The 25,109-nt window shown below is 46.3% G+C and overlaps 1 protein-coding gene across 2 annotated transcripts; it reads left to right on the forward strand.

Annotated features, from left to right (window-relative positions):
• The first annotated feature begins 447 nt into the window (after positions 1-447).
• Positions 448-24,742, forward strand: LOC139574006 (AT-rich interactive domain-containing protein 1A-like). 2 transcript variants are annotated; one of them, XM_071398081.1, is made up of 20 exons: positions 448-2,220; positions 7,659-7,877; positions 8,024-8,647; positions 8,859-8,993; positions 9,693-9,933; positions 10,184-10,273; positions 10,599-10,772; positions 11,385-11,709; positions 14,070-14,215; positions 14,729-14,835; positions 15,084-15,299; positions 17,123-17,327; positions 18,318-18,447; positions 18,622-18,809; positions 18,899-19,058; positions 19,290-19,415; positions 19,625-19,721; positions 19,923-20,784; positions 20,984-21,114; positions 21,545-24,742. In XM_071398081.1, the coding sequence occupies exons 1-20, from the start codon at positions 1,306-1,308 to the stop codon at positions 23,468-23,470; spliced, it is 7,017 nt and encodes a 2,338-aa protein (XP_071254182.1). In that variant the 5' UTR covers positions 448-1,305; the 3' UTR covers positions 23,471-24,742. The 2 variants fall into 2 exon arrangements, with proteins under 2 accessions (XP_071254182.1, XP_071254183.1); XM_071398082.1 differs by having other exon boundaries at positions 450-2,220; positions 15,084-15,293.
• The last annotated feature ends 367 nt before the right edge of the window (positions 24,743-25,109 follow it).

Below are 25,109 nucleotides of genomic sequence, written 5' to 3' on the forward strand. Positions count from 1 at the left end.
TATACATGTGATTGTGCCTCCTGACTGCCACTTACTGCCTTTTTCATTAGCTCTCCCTTTACAACTGTGTCTGTGTGTGCATGGGGGGACTGTAGATTAACCTCACATTGATCCGAATATGGCTTAAATGCAACAACCCAATTCACCCCCCACCCCTCAAGGAATTTTGATACATTCAAAAAACAAGATGCAACATGTTAATATATATATATATATTTTTTTAACAAACTCTTGTTGTGAGTGGGATTCCCCACCTCAGGGCAAGGTCAGGGTTGGCCAGCGTAGTTCAATGTTGGCGGCTGAGAAAGCTGTGTTCACTGCCCATCCCCCACACTCACAAGAGGAGTGTTTCTGCTTGCGCGGCTGCCGTTAGGAGAGAGAGACAGACAGAGAGGGGGTGGGTAGGGAGAGGGCGTGGAATTAGTGAGAGGGTGCATTAGTCTCGTTCAGGCAAGGTTTTCCCTCTACAATTCTGAGCTAATATTAATTTTAGGCCCAACTGAATTTTGATATTTAGAACATGCTAAAATGACCAGATTGTAGCTGATATGTGTGACTATCTTATTAATTGTTTTCACTTCCTCATTCATTCTTGCGACCTCATCCCATAGTATGCGCTCCGCAGTTCGCACACGATGACACATCGACACTGGTGAAATGCTACCCCCTCAGTCTTTGCCCAGAGCAGGAGTCTTTCAACCAAACGATATTCATTGAACGTGGATACATCATAATGAAACAATGTATTTAATAGTAATTATTATTCAGACTTCCAAATTATTAAAACATAATCACTCAATCATCAGGTGCCTGCTTGGCCTGTCGCATGTTGAATTGTTCAAAAACTGTCGATAGAACGGAACAAAGAAATGATGCATGTTTTGAGAATAGTAACATTTAAAACCCAAACATCACTTTACAAATGCAACCATTCTTGTGCCCGTATGCAATGTAAAACTGAACGAATCCACTCCGTGTTCCCACTGAGCTCCAATCCGTACTTTACTTTTGTCTGTACGGCTCAGTAAAATGGCTGTATCTCGCGGAGCCTCGTGCTGGTTCGCTCCGTTCCTTGCGTCTACTCTCGCCCAGTAATAGAACCCCCAGAATATATGTCTGTTTATGCATCCTTGAGGTGTATTATTACGTGTACAATTATTTTCACATCGGAATCAGGAGACAACCGGATTCGGTCCGGTGAAAGGGGTGGGAATGAGTCGGGACAAGGATAAATGGTTATAAACAATTATTTATATTCAATGCTAGCGTTTGATTGTGACTGACTCGCCGAGAGAGGGGGGTATTATGGCCGCTCAGGTCGCCAGCGCCGCCACTCTCAACACAAGCCCGCCTTCCGAACTAAAGAAGCCGGATCGAGACCCAAATGAGGATTCTATACTGGGGGAAAAGCAGCAGGAAAACAAGCAGTCGGGATTAGAGCGCGGATCTCCGGGCCGGGGGGATCTGCAGGACGGGGCCGATGTTGGAAATGCAGGGGGAGGAGGGGAACCAGAGATGAAGAACGGGAACGGGAACCCGTCCAGGACTATTAATAATCAGAATGATTCCATCGGATCCGAGGGGAATAACCATCCCGGGATGGTACACCACCATGGGTCCGGTTTTCCTCCACCTTCTTATGGATACAGTCAACACTACGGCCGGGCCCCTTTTCATCAACATGGCGGACAACAAAGCCCTGGCATGGCAGCTGCTGCAGGTCCAGCCGTGCAGTCGAGCAATATGATGGACCCATATCAACCCAATTCGCACGACCATGGCTTTTCTAACCACCAGTTTAACAATTACAATCCATTCCCGAACAGAACTCCCTATTCTGGCCAAGGATACGGCATGAACCCCTCGCGTAATACCCAGGCTCCGGCTGCTGGGGGACAGCCAGCTAACGTTAAGCAGCAACCAGCAGGAGGACCCACAGCAATGGCTGCATCTTACAACAATCAGAGATATAATATGGGGAATCCACAGCCAACGTCTACCCCAACCCTCAACCAGCTCCTAACCTCTCCAAGCACCACGCGGGTATATCCAAATTACCCATCTAGTGAATATAGTAATCAGGAAGGAGCTAGTAAGGGATCAACAGACACGGGCAGTAGCGGTCAGTATGGAGGGGGGAATCCGGGTTGGCAACAAAGGACCCATCATCCGCCGCCTATGAGCCCTGGAAGTACAGGGCAACCCCTAGGTAGAAGCCAGGTAAAGGCCCATGTTCCACCGAATCTTTATTACTGTACATTTGGTGTAATCTTATGTATGTAGTTCACAACGTAGCAGGCCAGCCATTGTTGCGAGCCAGTTCGCTTGCAAAGACACTCTAAAATGGCTGCCTCTCGTTTTTCCAACACCACCTCATTAAACAGTATTTATTTAGTTTGTATGAATTCTATCACTTTCAAGCGTCTCTTCTTCGGCAATCCTCCTTATGAGATTGAACTTCGAACGTTCAGAGAATGGAGGCCCGAATCTTGAAAGAGGTGAAAAAGCTCTAAAGGCCTATATTCATTACTCAGACTTGTTTCTCGGCAGGACGGTATATAACGTAATTAAACAGTTATTCCTTAATAGGTTATTTCTTATCGTTTGCACTGCTAACGTCAGTCGTTTTGGAATACGGTTTAATGTTTATGAATAGACTATACATTTTTATGTCCACAAGTCTGTTTTGATCATTATGGAAATTGTGAAGTCAATGCACAACATTTGCAAGCCCAGAACACTGATGTTGCCTAGACACAAGTGTACACGTGTGTTTGAAACTGATTTTAAGTGGACTGTACTAATAACTAAATTATGTAAAATGTTACATTTTAATCAACACACACTGGCCTATTTATTTATGAGTGTCATTTGGTGCCTCTGTTGTCAGGAACTGCTTCCACCACTGCATTCTGCTTGTAAACATTGGCCTAGTGATTTGAGTGACTGAGTGCAGGTTGCTTTGCTCTGGGATTTGAATTGTGGAGGTAAAAATCCTGCTGTCAAACCCAGTAGACAGTTGGTCTTGGTTTGACATGCTAGCTGAGATCTGATTGGCTCCTCATCCTGTGCTCTTGGCCATTTATAATTGCATATGCTGTAAAGCAAACAAAAAAAATCCTGATAAGTGCACTCCTCCACACTGCACAAATCCATGAGAGCTCATACTTAACACATTTTTGACAATTTCTCTAAATTACTACTTTGCAATCATCTGTTTCCCACACGTATGACATGCCTGTTTGCACTATTCCGCATGCATTCTATAATAAGGAGAGATGGTCAGAGTTTGGCCCATTGATCAAGTTAATCACATTTAACTTTTGTCAATCCAGTTTGATATTGTGTGCCACTTAAAAAAAAAAATGTTTTTTACATTCTATAGTCTAACCCATACCTGTTGAATTTCTAGATTCATAAACAAAACCGCAACCACGACCAACATGGCAAATAGAAGAGTTTACGGAACTTTGTAGCCTACACGTATCAGTTAGTAACCGTATTTGCACCATCCTATAAAGAAAGGCAGATGAAAATGGCTATAGTAAATTGACCCTCATTGTTAAGCATCCACTATCTCCTCTCATTTTGGATCAAAGTAAAATGGCAAGGTAAATCACTCAAGTTAATAATGTATTATTACAGTCCTTTTAAAAAGTTTTTGTATCTGCACCATGCATTTATGAGCTACAAATCTGAAACGAAGGAATTTTTCTTAGTGGTTGAGATGTGTACTCTAGATGCCAGATGAGCAATCCATCACAAAAATGTAAACATTTAACACAATAACAATTTGAAGGATCAAAGACTGTGGGTGTGATATGAGTGAAATAAAGACATTGCTAAATTAACATTATTTGACAAGGTCAGGTTGCGCAGACCATTTTGACAGGGTTTTTCACATTTGGAAGCAACTGAATTTGACCGAGTTGAGGTCCTGGGGCATCCCTGGGTGCATGTTTTGGTTTTTGCTCTTGTACTACACAGCGGATTTAAAATAATAAGCTTGATGGTGAGTTGGTTATTTGAATCAGCTGTGTAGTGCTAGGGCAAAAACCAAAACGTGCACCCGGGGGGGGGGGGGGCCCTAGGACCAAGTTTGGGAAACCCTTATGTAGGCTACAACAAGAACTTGCTGCAGTACCTGAGAACAATATTTGGAGCAATCATATTTGGGCGTGACCACTTTAAATATCATGGAAAGCTGAGGTCGTCAGAGCAGTTTTATCTACATCGCCCAGAACTAACCAACTGTCAGGAAATTATATATATATACATGCTTCGAGACTACAGTGTGGCCTATCTGATGGATGCCCGGCTGTCTTTGGTTACATGCCATAACTCACTAGCATATTAAAGCTGTAATACTCACTCACCTTTACTTCTCCCTAACAAACTTCTACCTGACAATGTTTTGTTCATCAATAGGATCTTTGTTAGGTTGGAAATGCATGCCAATGTTAACATGTTAGGGAGACAACATGTTAGGGAGACATCATCCACTATGTCCCATTTGTTTGGTTCATCTATCAATGACATACAGATGTATTCCTGTGTTGACACTGCATAGCGAGGTGAACATGAGCCGTGTGTGTGGCATGAGTAGCTGCTGTATCTCATGTGCCACTCTGTCTCTGTGTGTGACTAAGAATTCCTTCTAACCCCCTTGGCCAATCACAGAGACCGTCCAGCCGCCTCTCCCCCGCCTAGGGAGTCTCCACTCTGTCTTATGCATATTAGCCATGTGCTGCTTTTATTTATTTCAATTAATTATCTGGAAGCTGGGAAATGTCAAGAAACGCTTTTTGCCCTCCATTTCTAAAGGCCTTTGTTTAGCAGTGACGTGCCAGAGCTGTCTCAAGTCTCAGAGCAGTGTGCATTGACAATGGTACAGATAAAGAATCCAAGCCCATAAGAATCGACTGTGGTAAATGAATGCTTATGTTTTCATTAGCTTGTCCATTTGTTGTTATTAATGTTGTTATCGACATGGAATCTTTTGACGACCCTTGTTTAGGTTGTTTTGAGTTGAGCAAGTTAAACTGATAGGCCTAAGGGTAGCGATTTACATAGAGTGAAATTAAAATGTTGAGGAGATGGAGGCCTAGAGATTTAAGAAAACTTTCTCCATTGAGACGATACCTGACTCATAGTTGTGTTCGCATCATAACAGAGAACAGTGAGTAGGCTACTTTTCCCTCCATTTATGTCATTCATTCAGAGCCAGAATTGCCCCCCCCTGAACCAAACAGAAGCACAGCTGGGATGTGTTTATTTAAGATTGGGCAGACTGCCCTCCATTTGAGATGAGCGATATATACATACACATACATACAGACAGTTGAAGTCGGAGGTTTACATACACCTTAGCCAAATACATTTAAACTCAGTTTTTCACAATTCCTGACATTTAATCCTAGTAAAAATTCTGTCTTAGGTCAGTTAGGATCACCACTTTATTTTAGGAATGTGAAATGTCAGAATAATAGTAGAGAGAATTATTTATTTCACCTTTTATTTCTTTCATCACATTTCCAGTGGGTCAGAAGTTTGCATACACTCAATTAGTATTTGATAGCATTGCCTTTAAATTGTTTAACTTGGGTCAAATGTTTCGGGTAGGCTTCCACATGCTTCCCACAATAAGTTGGGTGAATTTTGGCCCATTCCTCCTGACAGAGCTGGTGTAACTGAGTCAGGTTTGTAGGCCTACTTGCTCGCACATGCTTTTTCAGTTCTGCCCACACATTTTCTATAGGATTGAGGTCAGGGCTTTGTGATGGCCACTCCAATACCTTGACTTTGTTGTCCTTAAGCCATTTTGCCACAACTTTGGAAGTATGCTTGGGGTCATTGTCCATTTGGAAGACCCATTTGCAACCAAGCTTTAACTTCCTGACTGATGTCTTGAGATGTTGCTTCAATATATCCACATCATTTTCTTTCCTCATGATGCCATCTATTTTGTGAAGTGCACCAGTCCCTCCTGCAGCAAAGCACCCCCACAACATGATGCTGCCACCCCTGTGCTTCATGGTTGAGATGGTGTTCTTCGGCTTGCAAGCCTCCCCCCTTTTCCCTCCAAACATAACGATGGTCATTAGGGCCAAACTGTTCCATTTTTGTTTCATCAGACCAGAGGACATTTCTCCAAAAAGTACAATCTTTGTCCCCATGTGCAGTTGCATACCGTAGTCTGGCTTTTTTATGACGGTTTTGGAGCAGTGGCTTCTTCCTTGCTGAGTGGCCTTTCAGGTTATGTCGATATATGACTCGTTTTACTGTGGATATAGATACTTTTGTACCGGTTTCCTCCAGCATCTTCACAAGGTCCTTTGCTGTTGTTCTGGGATTGATTTGCACTTTTCGCACAAGTATGTTCATCTCTTGGAGACAGAACGTGTCTCCTTCCTGAGCGGTATGACGGCTGCGTGGTCCCATAGTGTTTATACTTGCGTACTATTGTTTGTACAGATGAACGTGGTACCTTCAGGCGTTTGGAAATTGCTCCCAATGATGAACCAGAATTACCCAGACTTTTGGAGGTCTACAATTTTTTTTCTGAGGTCTTGGCTGATTTCTTTTGATTTTCCCATGATGTCAAGCAAAGAGGCACTGAGTTTGAAGGTAGGCCTTGAAATACATCCAAAGGTACACGTCCAATTGACTCAAATTATGTCAATTAGCCTATCAGAAGCTTCTAAAGCCATGACATAATTTTCTGGAATTTTCCACGATGTTTAAAGGCGCAGTAAACTTAGTGTATGTACATTTCTGACCTGCTGGAATTCTGATACAGTGAGTTATAAGTGAAATAATCTGTCTGTAAACAATTGTTGGAAAAATGACTTGTGTCATGCACAAAGTAGATGTCCTAACCGACTTGCCAAAACTATAGTTTGTTAACACGAAATTGGAGTGATTGACAAACAAGTTTTAATGACTCCAACCTAAGTGCATGTAAACTTCCGACTTCAACTATATATATATATATATATATATACCCTTCCCAATAGTTATGGAGCTATATATATATATATATATATATATATATAATATACCCTTCCCAATAGTTATGGAGCTATATATATATATATATATATATATATATAGCTCCATAACTATTGCACAAAAAAGGTTAATGACCGTGGGAAAATTTTTATAAATAAAACTCCCCTCGTTCCCTTTGCTCTTGTAATGCTTTCATGTGTTCTATGGACTTGCCTTCTGTCATATTTTTTATTTTTTTGCCTATCAGGATGGGAAAATGCGTCCCTATAGCTCTTGTAGGGTCCCGTGTGGCTCAGTTGGTAGAGCATGGCGCTTGCAACGCCAGGGTTGTGGGTTCATTCCCCACGGGGGGACCAGGATGAATATGTATGAACTTTCCAATTTGTAAGTCGCTCTGGATAAGAGCGTCAGCTAAATGACTTAAATGTAAATGTCTTGTTGTGTTGGGAAGCTTGAAATGTCTGAGTTGGCTTGCATGAGAGACCCCTGCTAGATAATTAAAGTGCTTATAAACTATAGTGTAGTCATCTGCCCGTATCCAAGTATTTTGTGAGCTATGGTACATCCTGTCACCCGTACCTCTCATAATTTTTTATAGTGTTCATGTTATGAAGTGTTGTTCATGTATTTGATCTTCTGCTCCACAGCCCCCAGGTGCAATGGATACGATGGCTAAAATGAGAGGCCAGCCGTACGAGGGGGGCAGTCCATACTCACAACAGCCTGGGCAGGGGCCTCCCCCAGGAGCCCAGCAGGGTCATGCATACCCGGGCCAAGGCTACGGTCCACTTAGCTCCCAGAGATACCCGGTGGCCATTCAGGGCCGCACCCCTGGGGCTATGGGAAGCATGCATTACGGGCAGCAGGTCAGTGGTGTCATCAAGCTGACTTATTCTTACGTTCTCTCACTCCGAAATCAGCCATCCTTCTCTTCACACACTACTATATGGCTTGCTTGTCATATGCTTACCCATTTGCTTGATTTCTAACTTTGGTATGTATTTGTGTGTAGATGCAATCTTATGGACAGCAGGGACCAGGAGGCTATGGGCCTCAGGGCCAAGGGCCCTACTACAGCCAACAGGGCCAGGCTTCACACCCAGGCCAGCAGCAAGGGCCTTACCCCCAGGCACCTCCGGGACAGCAGGGTGGTCAGACACCCTACCCTCAGCAGTCCCACCCTTCCCAGACGTCATCCTCACATGCCCAGGGTGGGCCGCCCTATCCGCAGCCCCATATGCCCCCCCAGTCCCAGGGCCCGCAGCCAGGTCCATCCCAAGGGACCCCGCAGTCTCAGCCTCCCTACTCCCAGGGCCCGGCCCAGGCTCAGACCCAGTCTAGTCAGCCTCCTTACCCCCAGCAACAGGGGCCTCCCAGCCAGCCACCACAGCAGGCCAGCTCCCAGGTCCCAGCAGGGTCGCAGCCCCAGCTTAGCTATCCACCCACGCAGGGCCCACAGCAGCTCTCCACACAGCAGCAGCAACCCCAGACACCCACTCAACCCCCTCAGCAACCACCAGGTCACAGCCAGCATCCACAGGTCCAGCCTGCATCGTACTCCCAGAATCCTCCACAGCAACAACAACAACAGTCACAGCAGTCACCTTACCAACGCTTCCCTCCTCCACCACAGCAGGTACAACTGAATTTGGTGTGTGTGTGTGCGTGCACGCGCGCGCAATTGATGTTTTTTTGATTGAGGTACCTTTGATATCGTCATTGAACGTGCAGTACCGGTTGCCATACTTGCTCAGCAGATGGAAGGCATTGGTATTGTCACTGTGTATTCTCATGTACACATATATGTGAATGCTCTTCAATACTGATTGTCTCGTTCTCTCCCCCAGGAGATATCCCAGGACTCGTTCAGTTCCCAGTCTAGCGCCCCTCCCTCCAACCAGCCCAAAAGTGGCTCGGAGGACGTCAGCGTACAAGGCCGGCCGTCCAGCCTACCCGTGAGTCCTCACCCAACCTGTGCAAAGGTATACTATACGTCTATAAATAAAATTATTACATTGTTCTGAAATCATAATGCATTGAAACATGTTTGCGTGATTCCATGTGACCCATTTTAGTCTTAACATAGTCAAACCGGTGTGTGTGGTGTTGTGGTTAATTAATGCTACCCGTGTTTATTTTGTATGGCATTTGAGTGTGTGTGTGTCTGTAGATGTCATTGGGCATGCATAGCGAACTTGCAGAAATGTTGTGTGGCAGTCTGGGAGATGAATATTAGTAAATTTGAGCAGAGCTCGGGCCTGGATAAAAACGAGAGCGAAAGCGACGGTATCAGATTGTATAAAATTTACATGGCAGGGTTGCTCCGTGCTGAGTCGGCACACATCCACCGTAACCATGACAACCCCCTGCTCTAATATGCTATCTCTTTTCCTCGACAAGATCAATAACCATAACTGTGTGTCACATGTCTCCAAACCTAGTAGAAAGTGTGCTGCCATGCTTTCCAAGACTGAGGAGATTAAATTGTGCTTGCATCCTGTATGTGCTTCTGTTGTGCTAGTAGACAGAGCTACAGGAAGTGCATGGAGTCGTTATCAAGACATCTCACTGCTAACTGTACAGTCAGCTAATGGCTGTCATGTCGATTCCATCAGGCCGGCGTTTTTATACAGCGTCTCCTCACCGTAGGTCCCGTTCTCTCCTGTCTTGTGTGTCTGCAGGATCTCTCAGGCTCCATCGATGACCTTCGCACTGGTACGGATGGCGCTCTGAGTCCTGGCGTGAGCACTTCAGGTGTGTCAAGCAGCCAGGGCGAGCAGAGCAACCTGGCCCAGTCGCCATTCTCGCCCCACACCTCTCCCCATCTGCCAGGCATCCGAGGGCCCTCGCCGTCGCCCGCCGGCTCCCCTGCCAGTGCCACCACCTCCCGCACGGGACCCCTCTCACCCGCCACAATGCCAGGTGAACACACATACACGAGTGCGCACACATACATGGGTTTTTCTGACATGTACTAGGACACATGCAATTTGTTATACATATACACGATGACAACAAAATGACCATAGATTGAAACAGTGGAGCTACTGCAGCCAATAATCTTTTAAAATGATACGGTTTTAAAAGGTGCTTGGCTGCAGTAGCTCCACTGTTTCAATCTATGGTCATTTTGTTGGATTAACTTAAGTGTCCCTTAAATATTGTTGTTTAGGGACCCAGATGCCGCCTAGACCATCGAGTGTACAGTCTGACGGGAGTCTGCACCCCGCCATGAGCCAGTCTCCCATGGCCCAGGACAGAGGTGAGTTCACCCTAACTGAGAATCCCCTCACACAGTACTACCCCGCTCTGCAGGGATCACTGACAGTGTTCTGTTTTAATGAAACTTAGGCTGCACTTTCTTTTATGGTACCTGGTACTTACCAGAAAATAGGTACTTTCTGGTAACAATAGGTACTTTCTGGTACTTCAAATAATATTACATGTAATTGCCATTTTACCATGTACGTTCTAAGTAAATACTGGCAAATTTCTGTACCGAAGGCTTCTGATGTGTCTTATGAGAGATTTCCAGTGTTTTGTTGGAGGATTAACATCTCTTTCACTCTCTTCTCTGACCCTGCCAGGGTTCATGCAGAGAAACCCCCAGATGCCCCCCTACGGCTCACCACAGTCTGCCTCTCCCCTGTCACCCCGACAGTCCTCTGGAGGCCAGGTGCACCCTGGGATGGGACCTTATCAGCAGCAGAACAACTCCATGGGGGGCTACGGACCTCAGGGTGGGCAGTATGGCCCACAAGGTGAGTTCTGTGGGTTACACTGTGCAACAAAGGAAAGGGGCTGGTGGCAAAATATCAACATTTGGTGCACTTTAAAAATAACAACTCAGTTGATATACCAAATAGACTTTTAATCATTTTGATCTTTAACATTTTGGTTATCCTCTGACTGCCAATGTATAAATGCGTCCCACTTTATTATCTCACCATCCTGTCAAATTGCTTCTTGTTTGTTCCTCCAGCCAAATCAATGGAATATGTATTTTTGCCTCATAGGAATTCCCTCCTATCAGCTCATCCCTCCCTCTCTGAGCCTAGCGCAGCTATTTTTAGCCATGGAGAACAGTCAGCTGACATAGCAAAGCCCCCCCTGTCAGTAGAGCTGCCACTGTGATGGCAGGCTCATAGCTCAGTGTGCACAAATCCACTGCCAGCTCAGTATAGTGCCTTGCACAACTTCAACAGAAATTAGCAGTCATGTACACATTTCACAATAGAACCCCAAGTTGATTAAAGATTTAGTTTGTTGTTTTGCGCATATAACTAGTCTTCCCAATGTCACCCGAGCAGTGTTTATTAAACATTTTTAACATACATTTTTTACACACATTGTTTTTGTCCATTCTACTACAGGTTATCCCCGGCAACCTGGATACAACAACATGCCCAATGCCAACTACCCAGGCATGGGTAACCCCATGAACCCTGGCCCTGGCAACCCCATGTCTGGGCAAGGGGGGCTGCCGTATGCAGGCATCCCCCCTGGTAGAATGCCTCCGGGCCAGGTGGGAGTGCGTCCCTATGGCCCCAACATGGGGCCCAACATGCCACCCAACATGGGTAACATGCCACCTCAGGTGGGCTCAGGGATGTGCCCTCCCCCCGGCCTCAACCGGAAGGCCCAGGAGGCTGCAGCTGTAGTCATGCAACACGCTGCTACCAACTCCATACACAGCAGGTACGCTGTACTCTTTACTAAACCATATTACACATGTACAGTGCATTTGGAAAGTATTCAGAGCCCTTGACTTTTTCCACATTTTGTTACGTTACAGCCTTACATGCTGACCAGACAGCTCGCTCGCGTGCATGTTGATTTTGTCCACCCACACTAGACGCGATCAGGACACGCAGGTTGAAATATCAAAACTAACTCTGAACCAACAATATTCATTTGGGGACAGGTCGAAAAGGATAAAAATTAGTCCTGGGCTATAAACATTGGGTTGTTATTTTACCTGAAATGCACAAGGCACAATGTACTCCGACAATTAATCCACAGATAAAAGGGTAAACCAAGGTTTTTTTCTAGTAATCTCTCCTCCTTCAGGCTTCTTCTTTGGACTTTATATGGTGGTTGGCAACCAACTTTAAGGTGCATTACCATTGACAACTGGACTGGAGTGTGGACCTCAGTTCATCTTTCAATCACCCATGTGGGTATATGCTCCTATAAACCAATGAGGAGATGGGAGAGGCAGGACTTGCAGTGCGTCACAAATAGAACCAAGTCCTGTTTTAATGTCTGGCTATGCAGATGCTCGCGCAGTCTGGATGCAATGATTGAATAACATGTATATGTATATTAATTTTGCAACGCTCGCACATGCGACGCGGGCGGTGTGGACAGCATGTTTTTCTAAAATGGATTAAATAGTTTTCCCCCCCTAATCAAGCTACACACAATACCCCATAATGACAAAGCAAAAACGTTTTTTTAGAAATGTTTGATTATTTATTACAAATAAGAACTGAAATATTACATTTACATAAGTATTCAGACCCTCTACTCAGTACTTTGTTGAAGCACCTTCGGCAGCGATTACAGCCTCGAGTTCTTAGGTATGACGCTACAAGCTTGGCATACCTGTATTTGGGGAGTTTCTCCCATTCTCTGCAGATCCTCTCAAGCTCTTTTGGTTTTTAGTTTTAGGTTTTGCCAGAGATGTTCGATCGGGTTCAAGTCCGGGCTCTGGCTGAGCCACTCCAGGACATTCAGAGACATGTGCCGAAGCCACTCCTGCGTTGTCTTGGCTGTGTGCTTAGTTGTTGTCCTGTTGGAAGATAAACCTTCGCCCCCGGTCTGAGGTCCTGAGCCCTCTGGAGCAGGTTTTCATCAAGGATCTATCTGTACTTTGCTCTGTTCATCTTTCCCTCAATCCTGACTAGCCTCCCAGTCCCTGCCACTGAAAAACATCCCCATAGCATGATGCTACCACCACCAGGTTTCCTCCAGATGTGACGCTTGGCATTCAGGCCAAAAAGTTCAATCTTTGTTTCATCAGACCAGGGAATCTTGTTTCTCATGGTCTGAGAGTCATTTAGGTGCCTTTTGGCAAACTCCAAGCAGACTGCCATGCCTTTTACTGAGGAGTGTCTTCTGTCTGGCCACTGTACCATAAAGGCCTGATTGGTGGAGTTCTGCAGAGATGGTTGTCCTTCTGGAAGGTTCTCCCATCTTCAGAGGAACTCTGGAGCTCTATCAGAGTAACCATCGGGTTCTTGGTCACCTCCCTGACCAAGGCCCTTCTCCCTCGATTTTTCAGTTTGGCCGGGCTGCAAGATTTAGGAATAGTCTTTGTGGTTCCAAACTTCTTTCATTTAAGAATGATGGAGTCCAATGTGTTCTTGGAGACCTTCAATGCTGCAGACTTTTTTTTGGTACCCTTCACCAGATCTGTGCATCGACACAATCCTGTCTCTGAGCTATACGGACAATTCCTTTGACCTCGTGGCTTGGTTTTTGCTTTGACATGCACTGTCAACTGTGGGACGTTATATAGACAGGTGTGTGCCTCCACCCAATATGTTATTTTTATAATCATTGTTAATGTGTTGAGTATGTGATATCTGGTCCTAACTAGTAGATTTTCCTGTACGTTGAAGGTCCTGTAAAGGCAGTGAGAGGAGGAGTGATTAGAGCAGCAGGAAATAAAGAACAGGAGAAAGCAGATGAGTTGAAGACAGACTCACTGAGAGGTAGACAGGCAGAGGCAGACGAGATGTTCTCCAGCCCCTGTCACTACGAGGAATACCTGACACTCACATTACATCCAAACACATTAAAAGCATTGGAAAGTTCAGATGCAGATTCAGCATATTTTCTCTCTCTTTAGGCTTTACAGTCTTCACAGTTGTACAAAGTCACTAGACATGTTTGTATCAAGAACAAGGAATTCCCCCTTGCAATGGCACTCATAACAGTCTTGCTTATTTAGTGATATTGTTGCATAACTGATTTTTTTCAGCAGGAGAGGAATGTGTTTCACTCTGAAATCATGCTACATGCTAAAAGTGTGGTTGTCCCTCATCGTTCAGGATGCCTGGCTACCCCAACATGCCCCCTGGCATGATGGGCCCTGGCGCCCCCTATGGCCCTCCCATGAACAACATGCCTGGCATGATGAACCCGCAGGGCGGCTCGCCTTTCCCTATGGGGCCCAACATGGCCAATAACTCCAGTGGTGAGTACTGTTGTCCAATACTGTTGCTCCATGGTGCCCCAGGTATTTCTGATATGGCAGGATGACTTTGGTTGGGACAGTGGTCAGTGGCATAGGTTTGCTTTGGGGTGGCCAGTAAGTAAGGCCTGATGCAATTTGTCTGCAGTGTTTTCACAATAGACCTTTTTCTCATCTGAAAGTTCTAGCATAGACGGATGAGTTTTCCAAAACAAATATTGTTTTAGTGCAGTCGTTGTTAATCTAAGTCACACTTGAGGAAAGTTTTTGCATTGGTTTCACCAGAGCATTTCCTATCCTGTTTGAAGATAACGTTGGTCAATGAACAATGGCCGCGGTATGAATAAGTTCTATGGGGGAATCTTTGTTAGTCTGTAATGCTCTGAAATTAGAATACAAAAAATGTCAGCTGCCTCTGGTCATTCAGCACTTGTTTGGTATATGTCCTGATCCCGAGAATTGTTGTTCAAAAGCTGTTGAACAGTGCTCAACCCCACAATGTACCCTTGTATCTAGGTTTGGCCCCAAGTCCAGAGTTTGGTATGGATGGGAAAATGAACCAGGGCCAGAAGATGAACAACAAAGTGGACGGAACACCGAAAGCGGAACCGACTAAATCCAAGGTGATAAGATAATGTCTTTGTCTGTCCACTTGGGACAATTTTGTTTAGGGCTTGTGTGTACGTTAAAAGAAACTACGTTATAAACCATATTGTTTGTAAACCGTTAACACACATGTTACCATCATACTTTTGATTTTATTCCGTGGTTATTACAGTTGCCAATGAGCTAGCTACTAAAGGGAAATAAGACCAATGGGTTTATAACCCAACCCTTTCCCTCATGACGGCTCTCTCTTGCCGCCTTCCAGAAGTCGAGCTCTTCCACGACAACCAACGAGAAGATCACCCGTCTGTACGAGCTGGGCCCCGAGCTCGAGAGGAAGATGTGGGTGGACCGCTACCTGGGCTTTATCGAGGAAAAAGCCATGGGCATGACCAACCTGCCTGCTGTGGGCCGCAAGCCCCTAGACCTCTTCAGACTCTACGTCTCGGTCAAGGAGATTGGAGGCTTCGCACAGGTCAGTGTAGGTTTGTGCTGTACTATGCATGCATACACTGTAGTGTGTTTGATCTATTTATTTCCCTATTGAGGTGCCCTCTTGGCCAGGTTTCCCTTTATAAAAGAGGTCTTCTGACCTCAATGGGAATTCCTGGATAAATATACACAACCGTTAGAAATGTCCTTGTTTTTGAAAGAAAATACAATTTTTGGGGTATTAAAATAACATCAAATTGATCAGAAGTACAGTGTAGACATTGTTAATGACTATTGTAGCTGGAAACAGCAGATTTTTTAAAAATCAAATATCTACATAGGCGTACAGAGGCCCATTATCAGCAACCATCACTCCTGTGTTCCAATGGCACGTTGTTAGCTAATCCAAGTGTAGAATTTTAAAAGGCTAATTGGTCATTATAAAACCCTTTTGCAATTATGTTAGTACAGCTGAAAACTGTTGTACTGATTAAAGAAGCAATAAAACTGGCCTTCTTTAGACTAGTTGAGTATCTGGAGCATTAGATTTTGTGGGTTCGATTACAGGCTCAAAATGGCTAGAAACAAATAACTTTCTTCTGAAACTTGTCAGCCTATTCTCGTTCTGAGAAATGAAGGCTATTCCATGCGGGAAATTGCCAAGAAACTGAAGATATCTTACAACGTTGTGTACTACTCCCTTCACAGAACAGCGCAAACTGCCTCTAACCAGAATAGAAAGAGGAGTGGGAGGCCCTGGTGCATAACTGAGCAAGAGGAAAAGTACATTAGTGTCTAGTTTGAGAAACAGACGCTTTACAAGTCCTCAACTGGCAGCTTCATTAAATAGTACCTGCAAAACACCAGTCTCAACGTCAGTGAAGATGCGACTCCGGGATGCAAAGAAAAAGCCATATCTCAGACTGGCCAATAAAAATAAAAGATTAAGACAGGCAAAATAACAGACACTGGACAGAGGAACTCTGCCTAGAAGGCCAGCATCCTGAAGTCGCCTCTTCACTGTTGACGTTGAGACTGGTGTTTTGCAGGTACTATTTAATGAAGCTGCCAATTGAGGACTTGTTTGAGAAACAGCCGCCTCACTAGACACTAATGTACTTGTCCTCTTGCTCAGTTGTGCACCAGGGCCTCCCACTCCTCTTTCTATTCTGGTTAGAGCCAGTTTGCGCTGTTGTGTGAAGGGAGTAGTACACAGCGTTGTAAGAGATCTTCAGTTTCTTGGCAATTTCTCGCATGGAATAGCCTTCATTTTTCAGAACAAGAATAAACTGACAAGTTTCAGAAGAAAGTTATTTGTTTCTAGCCATTTTGAGCCTGTAATTGAATCCACACATGCTGATGCTCCATATACTCAACTAGTCTAAAGGCCAGTTCTTTAATCAGAACAGTTTTCAGCTGTGCTAACATAATTACAAAAGGGTTTTCTAATGATCAATTAGCCTTTTAAAATGATATACTTGGATTAGCTAACACAACGTGCCATTGGAACACAGGAGTGATGGTTGCTAATAATAGGCTTCTGTACGCCTATGTAGATACTCCATAAAGAATCTGCCGTTTCCAGCTACAATAGTCATTTACAACATTTACAATGTCTACAATGTATTTCTGATCAATTTGATGTTATTTTAATGGACAAAAACTTTGCTTTTCTTTAAAAGACAAGGACATTTCTAAGTGACCACAAACATTTGAACGGTAGTGTAGGTTCAATAAATAAGTATAACACATGCACAAACACACCTTAGAACACGTATAAACACACCATGCACAATCTCTTGGTTATTATTTGTTCATCCCCTTCTCTCTGGTCCCTGTTTTAATGTCCCTATCTTCATGCTCTATGTCCAGGTGAACAAGAACAAGAAGTGGCGTGAGCTGTCCACCAACCTGAACGTTGGCACGTCAAGCAGCGCCGCCAGCTCCCTGAAGAAGCAGTACATCCAGTGTCTGTACGCCTTCGAGTGCAAGATCGAACGTGGGGAGGACCCCCCTCCTGAGATCATCACTGACAACAAGAAGGCCAACCAGGCGAAGGTCCAGCCACCCTCCCCAGGTCAGTGCAGACGGTTATCCACACTATGCTGGGTCGTAATTATTAGGCATCAAACGATAGAAAACGGACTGAAACTGGTTGGGACTACCTGATCTTGTCCAATATGAAACGCTCATTTTCGTTGTAAAAAGGTTTTAATTTTTTGTTGTTGTGAAGTTAATGTATTTGATTTGAACAGGGAGTCCCATTGAGACCGAGATCTCTTTCACAATGGAGCCCTGCATACGCATAATTTACAAAATACAATATAAAAATATATTTTTGTCAAAAATCACATTCATCAGGAAAGAGGTTCCCAATCAACATTTTGAACTGCCTGAGAGGCACCAGCACATCCAGTTGTAGGGAACACTGTAGATTGTTCCATACATGGGGTGCAAAGAAAATAAACAGAGATTTACCTAACTCTGTGGAGACTGAAGAGATTTCCAGAGTTAGCCATCCTTGAGATAGGGTATTTTTGTAAGAGAACTTTAGAAATCAAAATAAAGCAATACATCGACCTACTTGAATTCAGAGGACCAGCTTACTATCTGGTAAAGAATGCAGTGACGTGTACTGAACCTGACTCCATAATAACAACTAAGTGCACTATGTTAAATGTATCTAACGGCTTTAATGAAGTGGCAGCTGCATTCATAAAGATAATTTCGCCACAGTCTAGTATTGGTAGAAATGTCGATTGAATGACCTGTATAATTAAGCAATAAGGCGTGGTATATGGCCAATATACCACGGTTAAGGGCTGTTCTTAGCCACGACCCAACGCATAGCCTTAGTATATTGGCCATATAGCACAAACCCCCAAGGTGCCTTATTGATATTATAAACTGGTTACCAATGTAATTAGACCAGTAAATAGTAATTATTGTCATACCTGTGGTATATAGTTTGACATACCACGGCTTTCAGACAATCAGCATCCAAGGGCTCGAACCACCCGATGAAAGTCAACTCTAATTGAATTGTCCCTCTTTTTTTTCCCGGTAGCTGGATCCGGTTCTCTCCAGGGCCCTCAGACCCCCCAGTCCACCAGCAGCTCCATGGCCGAGGGCAGCGACCTCAAGCCCCCCACACCTGCCTCCACCCCACACCCCACCCAGATGCCACCCGGGGCCAGGTGAGTCGCAGCGCTTCAATCTCATCCTCTTTGAGTTATCAATTGCATTCAGGAGATTCAATTCTTCAATTGGACGTTTAATTTACTTATTGAATTTAAATGGAATTCACCCCAATTCTGCTATCCGCTTTGATGAACCCCTATTTACTCACTAAACGTCCCCCTGTCTTTTAGGAGCAATGTGGCGCTGCAGGACCCATTTGCTGACGGTAGTGACCCTACTTTCCCCAGAAGGAACTCCATGACCTCTAACTCTGGCTACCAGTCTGGCATGAGCACCCCAGAGATGCCAGGTCGCATGGGTCCAGGGCCCTATGAGGGTCCAGGGCCTAACAAAGACCCCTTTGGTGCCATGCGGAAAGGTGGGTAGAAGAGGTTACAAGAAAGATCCCTAGAAACTGATGGTGCTGGGAAGCTGGGTCCCTTGCTGACAGTGTGTATTTATTTCCAGTTGGGGAGCAGTTCTTGCCTGCCAGTCAGGGTCCTAACAGTGGGATGGCTGAGCAGCAACAGTTTAACCGTGGGCCTCCACCAGGTGCTATGGGGAACATGTCGATGGCTCAGAGACAGCAGTATGGACCAGGCCCTTACGGACAAGGCTACGAGAGGAGGTAAGACCCTACACACGCTTATAAGCCGTAGAAATATAATTACTGGAAAGGACATTCAAATCAATGTGTCTACGATGGGTGGACTGGCGGCCATATTGAGTATAATTCTATAGACGCATGACGCATTCTACACATGACTGTGTAGCAGTGTGCTCATTTCCTTTTTTTAATGGAAATAATTTGTACTAAGTGTGGTCAACCAACATTGTCCTATATGGTGGTGTTTACCAGGCCAGAGCAGGGGATGGGCCCAGAGGGAAGCATGGTATCTGGTGCACCGCAGCCAAACCTGATGCCCGCTAACGCCGACACAGGGATGTACTCGCCAAACCGCTACCCATCACAGCAGCAGCCACGGTCAGTTCAGCACCCCTCTATCTCAGGCGATGTCTGGTGCAGACAGACACCATGCACTGACTGTCCCAGCATTTATAGTCCTGCAATATTGTAAAGATGGGGTTGTTTTTCACAATGAGGGTTTATTGGCACACTAGCAGTATACTGTTTCAATATTAGGCACTTGGCTTATGTGGAATGTCTTGCTGATGTGTTGTGGTTGTTTACAGGAATGATTCCTATGGTAATCAATATCCTGGCCATGGTACTCCCCCTGGTGGTTCCTATCCCAATCAACAGCCAGGAATGTACCCACAGCAACAACAGGTGATGGCTCCAACTCACTGTGTATGCACTGGAAGTGTGACGTCACTGTAAAGTGGTAACCAGTAGCAATGTGTTATTACCCCAAAAAGTAGTACTTACTGTATAGATGAGTAATAGCCATAGGGGGAAAGTAATAGTCATCAACATTAATCTGATGCAATGTAATGGCACCGCCTACCTAAACGTCTTTGCTCTGTGCAGAACTACAAGCGTCCCGTGGAAGGGGGCTGTCCACCAGCGAAGCGACACGAGGGGGAGATGTACAGCGGGCCCTTCAGTGCAGGGCTGCAGCAGCAACAACCGCAGCAGCCAGGGGCGGCCTCTGCACCCCCTGCTGGTCAGCCAGAGATGTACCAACCACAGTACAGCAGCGGCTCCTTCCCCGGCACTGACCGCCGCATGCCTGGTTCCCAGGGCCAGTTCCCCTTCCCCTTCAACAGAGAGCGCATGCAGGCCACCACTGGGCCCAACGCCCAGCCCTCCATGCCCCCTCAGATGATGCAGCCAAGCCCTGACGGCCCCCAGGGTGGCGTGTGGCAGGGCCGCGGGGAGATGAACTATCCTGGCAATTACCCCAACCGGCAGGGTGGCCCCCCAGGGGGCTCAGCCCAGGGCCCCGGACACCCCGGCATGAACCGCGGTTCGGAGGAAATCATGTCATCGGAGCAGCGCATGAACCACGAGGCCCAATGGGGGCCAGGTCAGATGGGCCCTCGGCAGCCCCCCTACGTCCCTGGAGGGACGGGCCCGCCCATGACCCGCACCCTGCAGTCCAACTACCAATCCGCTCAGGCCATGCAGAACCACATTCCACAGGTGTCCAGTCCCTCCCCCATGCCCCGCGGTGGCCCCATGGAGAGCCGGACGTCGCCCAGTAAATCTCCCTACATGCACAGTGGCGTCAAGATGCAAAAGGCAGGGCCCCCGGTCCCTGCCTCTCACATAGTGCCCCAGTCTGTGCAGTCCCCTCTGATCCGTAGAGACATGCCCTTTCCCCCAGGCTCAGTGGAGGCCACCCACCCTGTCCTAAAACCACGCCGACGCCTCACCACGAAAGATATTGGTATGGCTATCACAACCCAGAACTCCACCCACAATATTATTATACATGCAGTATACAGTGTTAACTATTTAGTGATCCCATTTGGACACTACAATGATAGGTTGCTTCAGCTCTCTGAAAGTGTTTGTATTGTGTGGTCTATCAGTACTGTGAAGGTTATCAGCATAAGTTAAAATACTGTATTTGTATATCTCCATAGGGACCCCAGAGGCTTGGAGGGTGATGATGTCCCTCAAGTCTGGACTGTTGGCTGAGAGCACGTGGGCCCTCGACACCATCAACATCCTCCTGTATGACGACAACAGCATCTCCACCTTCAACCTCAATTTGGTGAGCTAACAAGACAGGTAGCCTAGCAGTTAGAGATTTGGGCCAGTAACCAAAAGGTCGCTAGTTCGAATCCCTGAGCAAGGTGCTTAAACCTAATTTTGCCAGACCCTAGCTGTGACCCCACTTTCTGACGGTGTCTTGGGGAGAGTCGGATATGCAAAACACTTAACAATTTACACACTTGTACATGTGTGAAATAGGACATATAAGCACCCACCAAATTATTATTACACTGGCCACAATGTGGGATATAGGTTTTCCAAAAAAAACTACATACAATCAGAAGTGTAATATTTTCTTATTTAGTGCTTCTTTTGTTTTTACATTTATCCTTTCACAAATTATAAAATTTCACCTATTCCCAAACCCTATTTGCATATTATCTGTCATGCACAACATATCATACAATACAAACTTTTGATCTTCTCAGCTGCCTGGCCTGCTGGAGCTGGTGGTGGAGTACTTCCGGCGCTGCCTCATCGAGATCTTCGGCATCCTGCGTGAGTACGAGGTGGGCGACCCCGGCCAGAGGACTCTACTGGACCCTGACGCCCTGGACAGAGACTGGAGCTGCACGGAAGATGAGGAATCAGGGGTGGAGGACATAGAGGGAGAGGAGGATGACGACGATGATGAAGAAGAAGAGGTGGTGGTGCAGCGTTCAAAACAGCCGGCCGGGACGACAATCGAGGGACAGGCTCCGGTGAAGCAAGAGGATGAGCAGGAGTCGTGCTCAGAACGGGACACTCTGAAAGAGAAGGACACTGAAGATGAGGAGAAGAGCTTCTCTAACTTTGAGCAGCCCAGCTCTTCATCGGACCCCCCTGCCCTGGGCCCTGCTACCCCCCAGGAGAGACCCAAACAGGCAAGCAAGTTCGACAAGCTCCCCCTGAAGATGGTACGGAAGAAGGACCCGTTTCCAGCAGGCAGGGCAAGCCAGAGAGGAAAAGTGCAGGAGTTCGACAGTGGGCTGCTCCACTGGAGCGCCGGCGGGGGAGACAGCACAGAACACATCCAGACCCACTTTGAGAGGAGGGAGGAATTTCTGGTCCCACGAGAACAAGTGCTGGTCGTCCCAACAGCCAAAAGGAAAAGGCTAGGAACAGAGATGGTGGGGGACAAGGACAATGCTACCCCCACAGAGAAAGACAAGCAGAAAGGTGGGGGAGATCAGAGGCCCTCCCAGCCATCATCCACAGAGAAGGCCTCAACAACAACCGACACCTCAGCCGACGGTAAGGAGGGAAAGTCCGAGCACTCGGACGCTGAGACAGAGGAAACGTCACAGACGGAAGAGCCCCAGAGCCAGCAGGAGAACAACAAACCGAGTGGCCCTCCTCGTCAACAAGTTCCCCAGCGTGTGGTGGAGGACGAGCCTCACAGCAAGGACGAGGGCCCACTGCTTACACTGGCCAACTGGCAGGACGCTCTAGCCCGCCGCTGCGTCTGCGTCTCCAACATCGTGCGCAGCCTCTCCTTCGTGCCTGGCAACGACCAGGAGATGTCCAAACACCCTGGCCTCATGCTGCTGCTGGGTCGCCTAGTGCTGCTGCACCACCGCCACCCTGAGAGGAAGCAGGCCCCGCTCACCTACGAGAAGGAGGAGGAGTCTGATGACTGCCTTGGCCAGAGGGACGAATGGTGGTGGGACTGCCTGTCGCTGTTGAGGGAGAACTGCCTGGTCACTCTTGCCAACATCTCTGGCCAGCTGGACCTCTCCATCTACCCCGAGAGCATCTGCCTTCCGCTGCTGGACGGCCTCCTCCACTGGGCCGTGTGCCCTTCGGCTGAGGCCCAAGACCCCTTCCCCACGTTGGGGCCCCACAGCGCAATGTCACCCCAGAGACTGGTCCTGGAGACTCTCAGCAAGCTGAGCATCCAAGACAACAATGTGGACCTGGTCTTGGCCACGCCGCCGTTGGGTCGGTTAGAGAAGCTCTATGGGACCTTGGTGCGGCTGGTTGGGGAGAGAAAGGTGGCCGTCTGCAGGGAGATGTCGGTGGTGTTGTTGGCCAACCTGGCCCAGGGAGACAGCATGGCAGCGCGCGCCATTGCCGTGCAGAAGGGAAGCGTGGGTAACCTCCTGGGCTTCTTGGAGGACAGCCTGGCGGCCACCCAGCTACAGCAGAGCCAGAGCTCTCTGCTGCACCTGCAGGGGATGCACTTTGAGCCCACCAGTAATGACATGATGCGGCGGGCGGCCCGGGCCCTGCACGCCTTAGCCAAGGTGGAGGAGAACCACTCAGAGTTCACACTCTACGAGTCACGCCTCCTTGACCTCTCAGTGTCACCTCTCATGAACTCGGTGGTGTCTCATGTTATCTGCGATGTACTCTTTCTGATTGGCCAGTCATGACAGCTGTAGGGAGCTTTGGCTCCACCTCCTCTTGGTTTTGTCCCCCCCCCTCACCCCCTGGTTACAACCTGGCTTGTATGTGTGTAGGGGGCAGGGAAAGTTCAAGTGACTGTTTTTAATTTATGCAAACCCTTCAGATTCCATTCTCTGAGCCTTCTCTCGCTGTTCTCACTCAAGGAGAAGGGACGTCACAAAGCTGCAGTGGTGGATTTACAAACAAGAGACTCCACAAACTGACACAACTTGTAACATTAATGCCAACTAGATGACATAGAGCGGGAACCCGGGTTTAGGAGTGTTCCACATGTTTGGGGGGGGGGGTGTATTTTTAATAAAGATGAATAAATAGCTGAAAAACAAACTGTAACCAAAGTTGCTGTCTTGTTTACAGTAAGTTTGGGCATAATGTGTGCCCTTGCTCTCTCCTCGAGAGCACAGTGAGTGAGTCAGACTCTGGTCCATGTTTGGAGGTAAAGCAGGCTGAGGAACAGCCTGATCTGATGGTATAGTGTCTAATTGGATGCTTACCAGTCAGCCTACAACTCAGCTGGCTGTTGAGACACCTTCACTGGGAGGCCTGTGCAGTAGATTGTAGGGCATTTTCTGTACCGTACTGCTCTTGAGTGTCAGGCATTCTGTAAACAAATTTCATACAGAAAAACGTTGACAATGCAGCTCTACTAGAGTTTTAAAAGGTAATTTTAGTTTTGACGTTAAAAGCTAAAAGGCTTTCCCCAAAGTACCGAGAACCTACTACAACACCCTTACCTCCTCTCTTTAGCCCTTGATTGTATGAATTGACCCTTGTAAAATAAATCACCTCTTAGGACTGGTTTTCAATTTAAGATGCAGCTTTGCTGTGGTGTATATATATGATGTTGTACATTACACTTCCTTTCTCTGTCTCTGTCTGTGTCACTATTCCCACACTTTTTGTTGATGAGGAATGGAAGGTGACCCATGAGTTTGGTTCCTGTCATCCAGTCCCTGCTGATAGACCCTCTCCCCTCCGGCCTCTCACTCCACGGCTCCTTAGTACGGCAGACTCGGATCAAATCTGCTCTCCTGGTACAACAAAAAAACTCTAGATGAAGAAACACACATTTGACAATTCTTTTCTCCAGCGATATGGATATTTGTATTTCAGACTGTAGCTAAAAACATGTAAATTCCTCCTTTTCCCTTTTTTTGGTTCAATGAATATCATTTATTCAGTATGAAATCTTTATACTATATGTTCCACGTGGTAAGAATAAATGTACATTAAATCTTCGTAAGATGTTTGGTTTTGTTCCATTGGACTTGCAGTGTCTTTCTCAGATGTACAATTGTTCTACAATCCCTGGCTGTGTGAATGTACTGGGTGTGCATGTATTTTTATTCCAGCCCAGTACTATAATACTTGGTTCAACTAATCGATAAGCTGAATCAGGTTATTATGTTAGTACTGGGCTGGGATAAAATCCTGCACACTTGTGTGCAATCCCCCTTTGTCTCAGCTTCCTTGGTTCTGACTAGTTTCTAGGATTTGAATCAAGACAAACTAGTCCATTGTTGATAAATGATAAATCTATACTTTATATGGTATCATAATTAGTTGATTTATGAAAGGTCATAAGTTATTGTAGAATTTCATTAT

This window comes from Salvelinus alpinus, chromosome 4 (assembly GCF_045679555.1).
Source record: "Salvelinus alpinus chromosome 4, SLU_Salpinus.1, whole genome shotgun sequence".
Classification (NCBI taxonomy): domain Eukaryota; kingdom Metazoa; phylum Chordata; class Actinopteri; order Salmoniformes; family Salmonidae; genus Salvelinus; species Salvelinus alpinus.

Excerpts from the sequence above, each read along its gene's own strand:
- LOC139574006 (XM_071398081.1), top strand. The coding sequence starts at position 1,306 with ATGGCCGCTCAGGTCGCCAGCGCCGCCACTCTCAACACAAGCCCGCCT. Across the intron at positions 7,878-8,023 it reads GCATGCATTACGGGCAGCAG|ATGCAATCTTATGGACAGCA; the intron begins GTCAGTGGTGTC and ends ATTTGTGTGTAG. Across the intron at positions 9,934-10,183 it reads CTCACCCGCCACAATGCCAG|GGACCCAGATGCCGCCTAGA; the intron begins GTGAACACACAT and ends ATTGTTGTTTAG.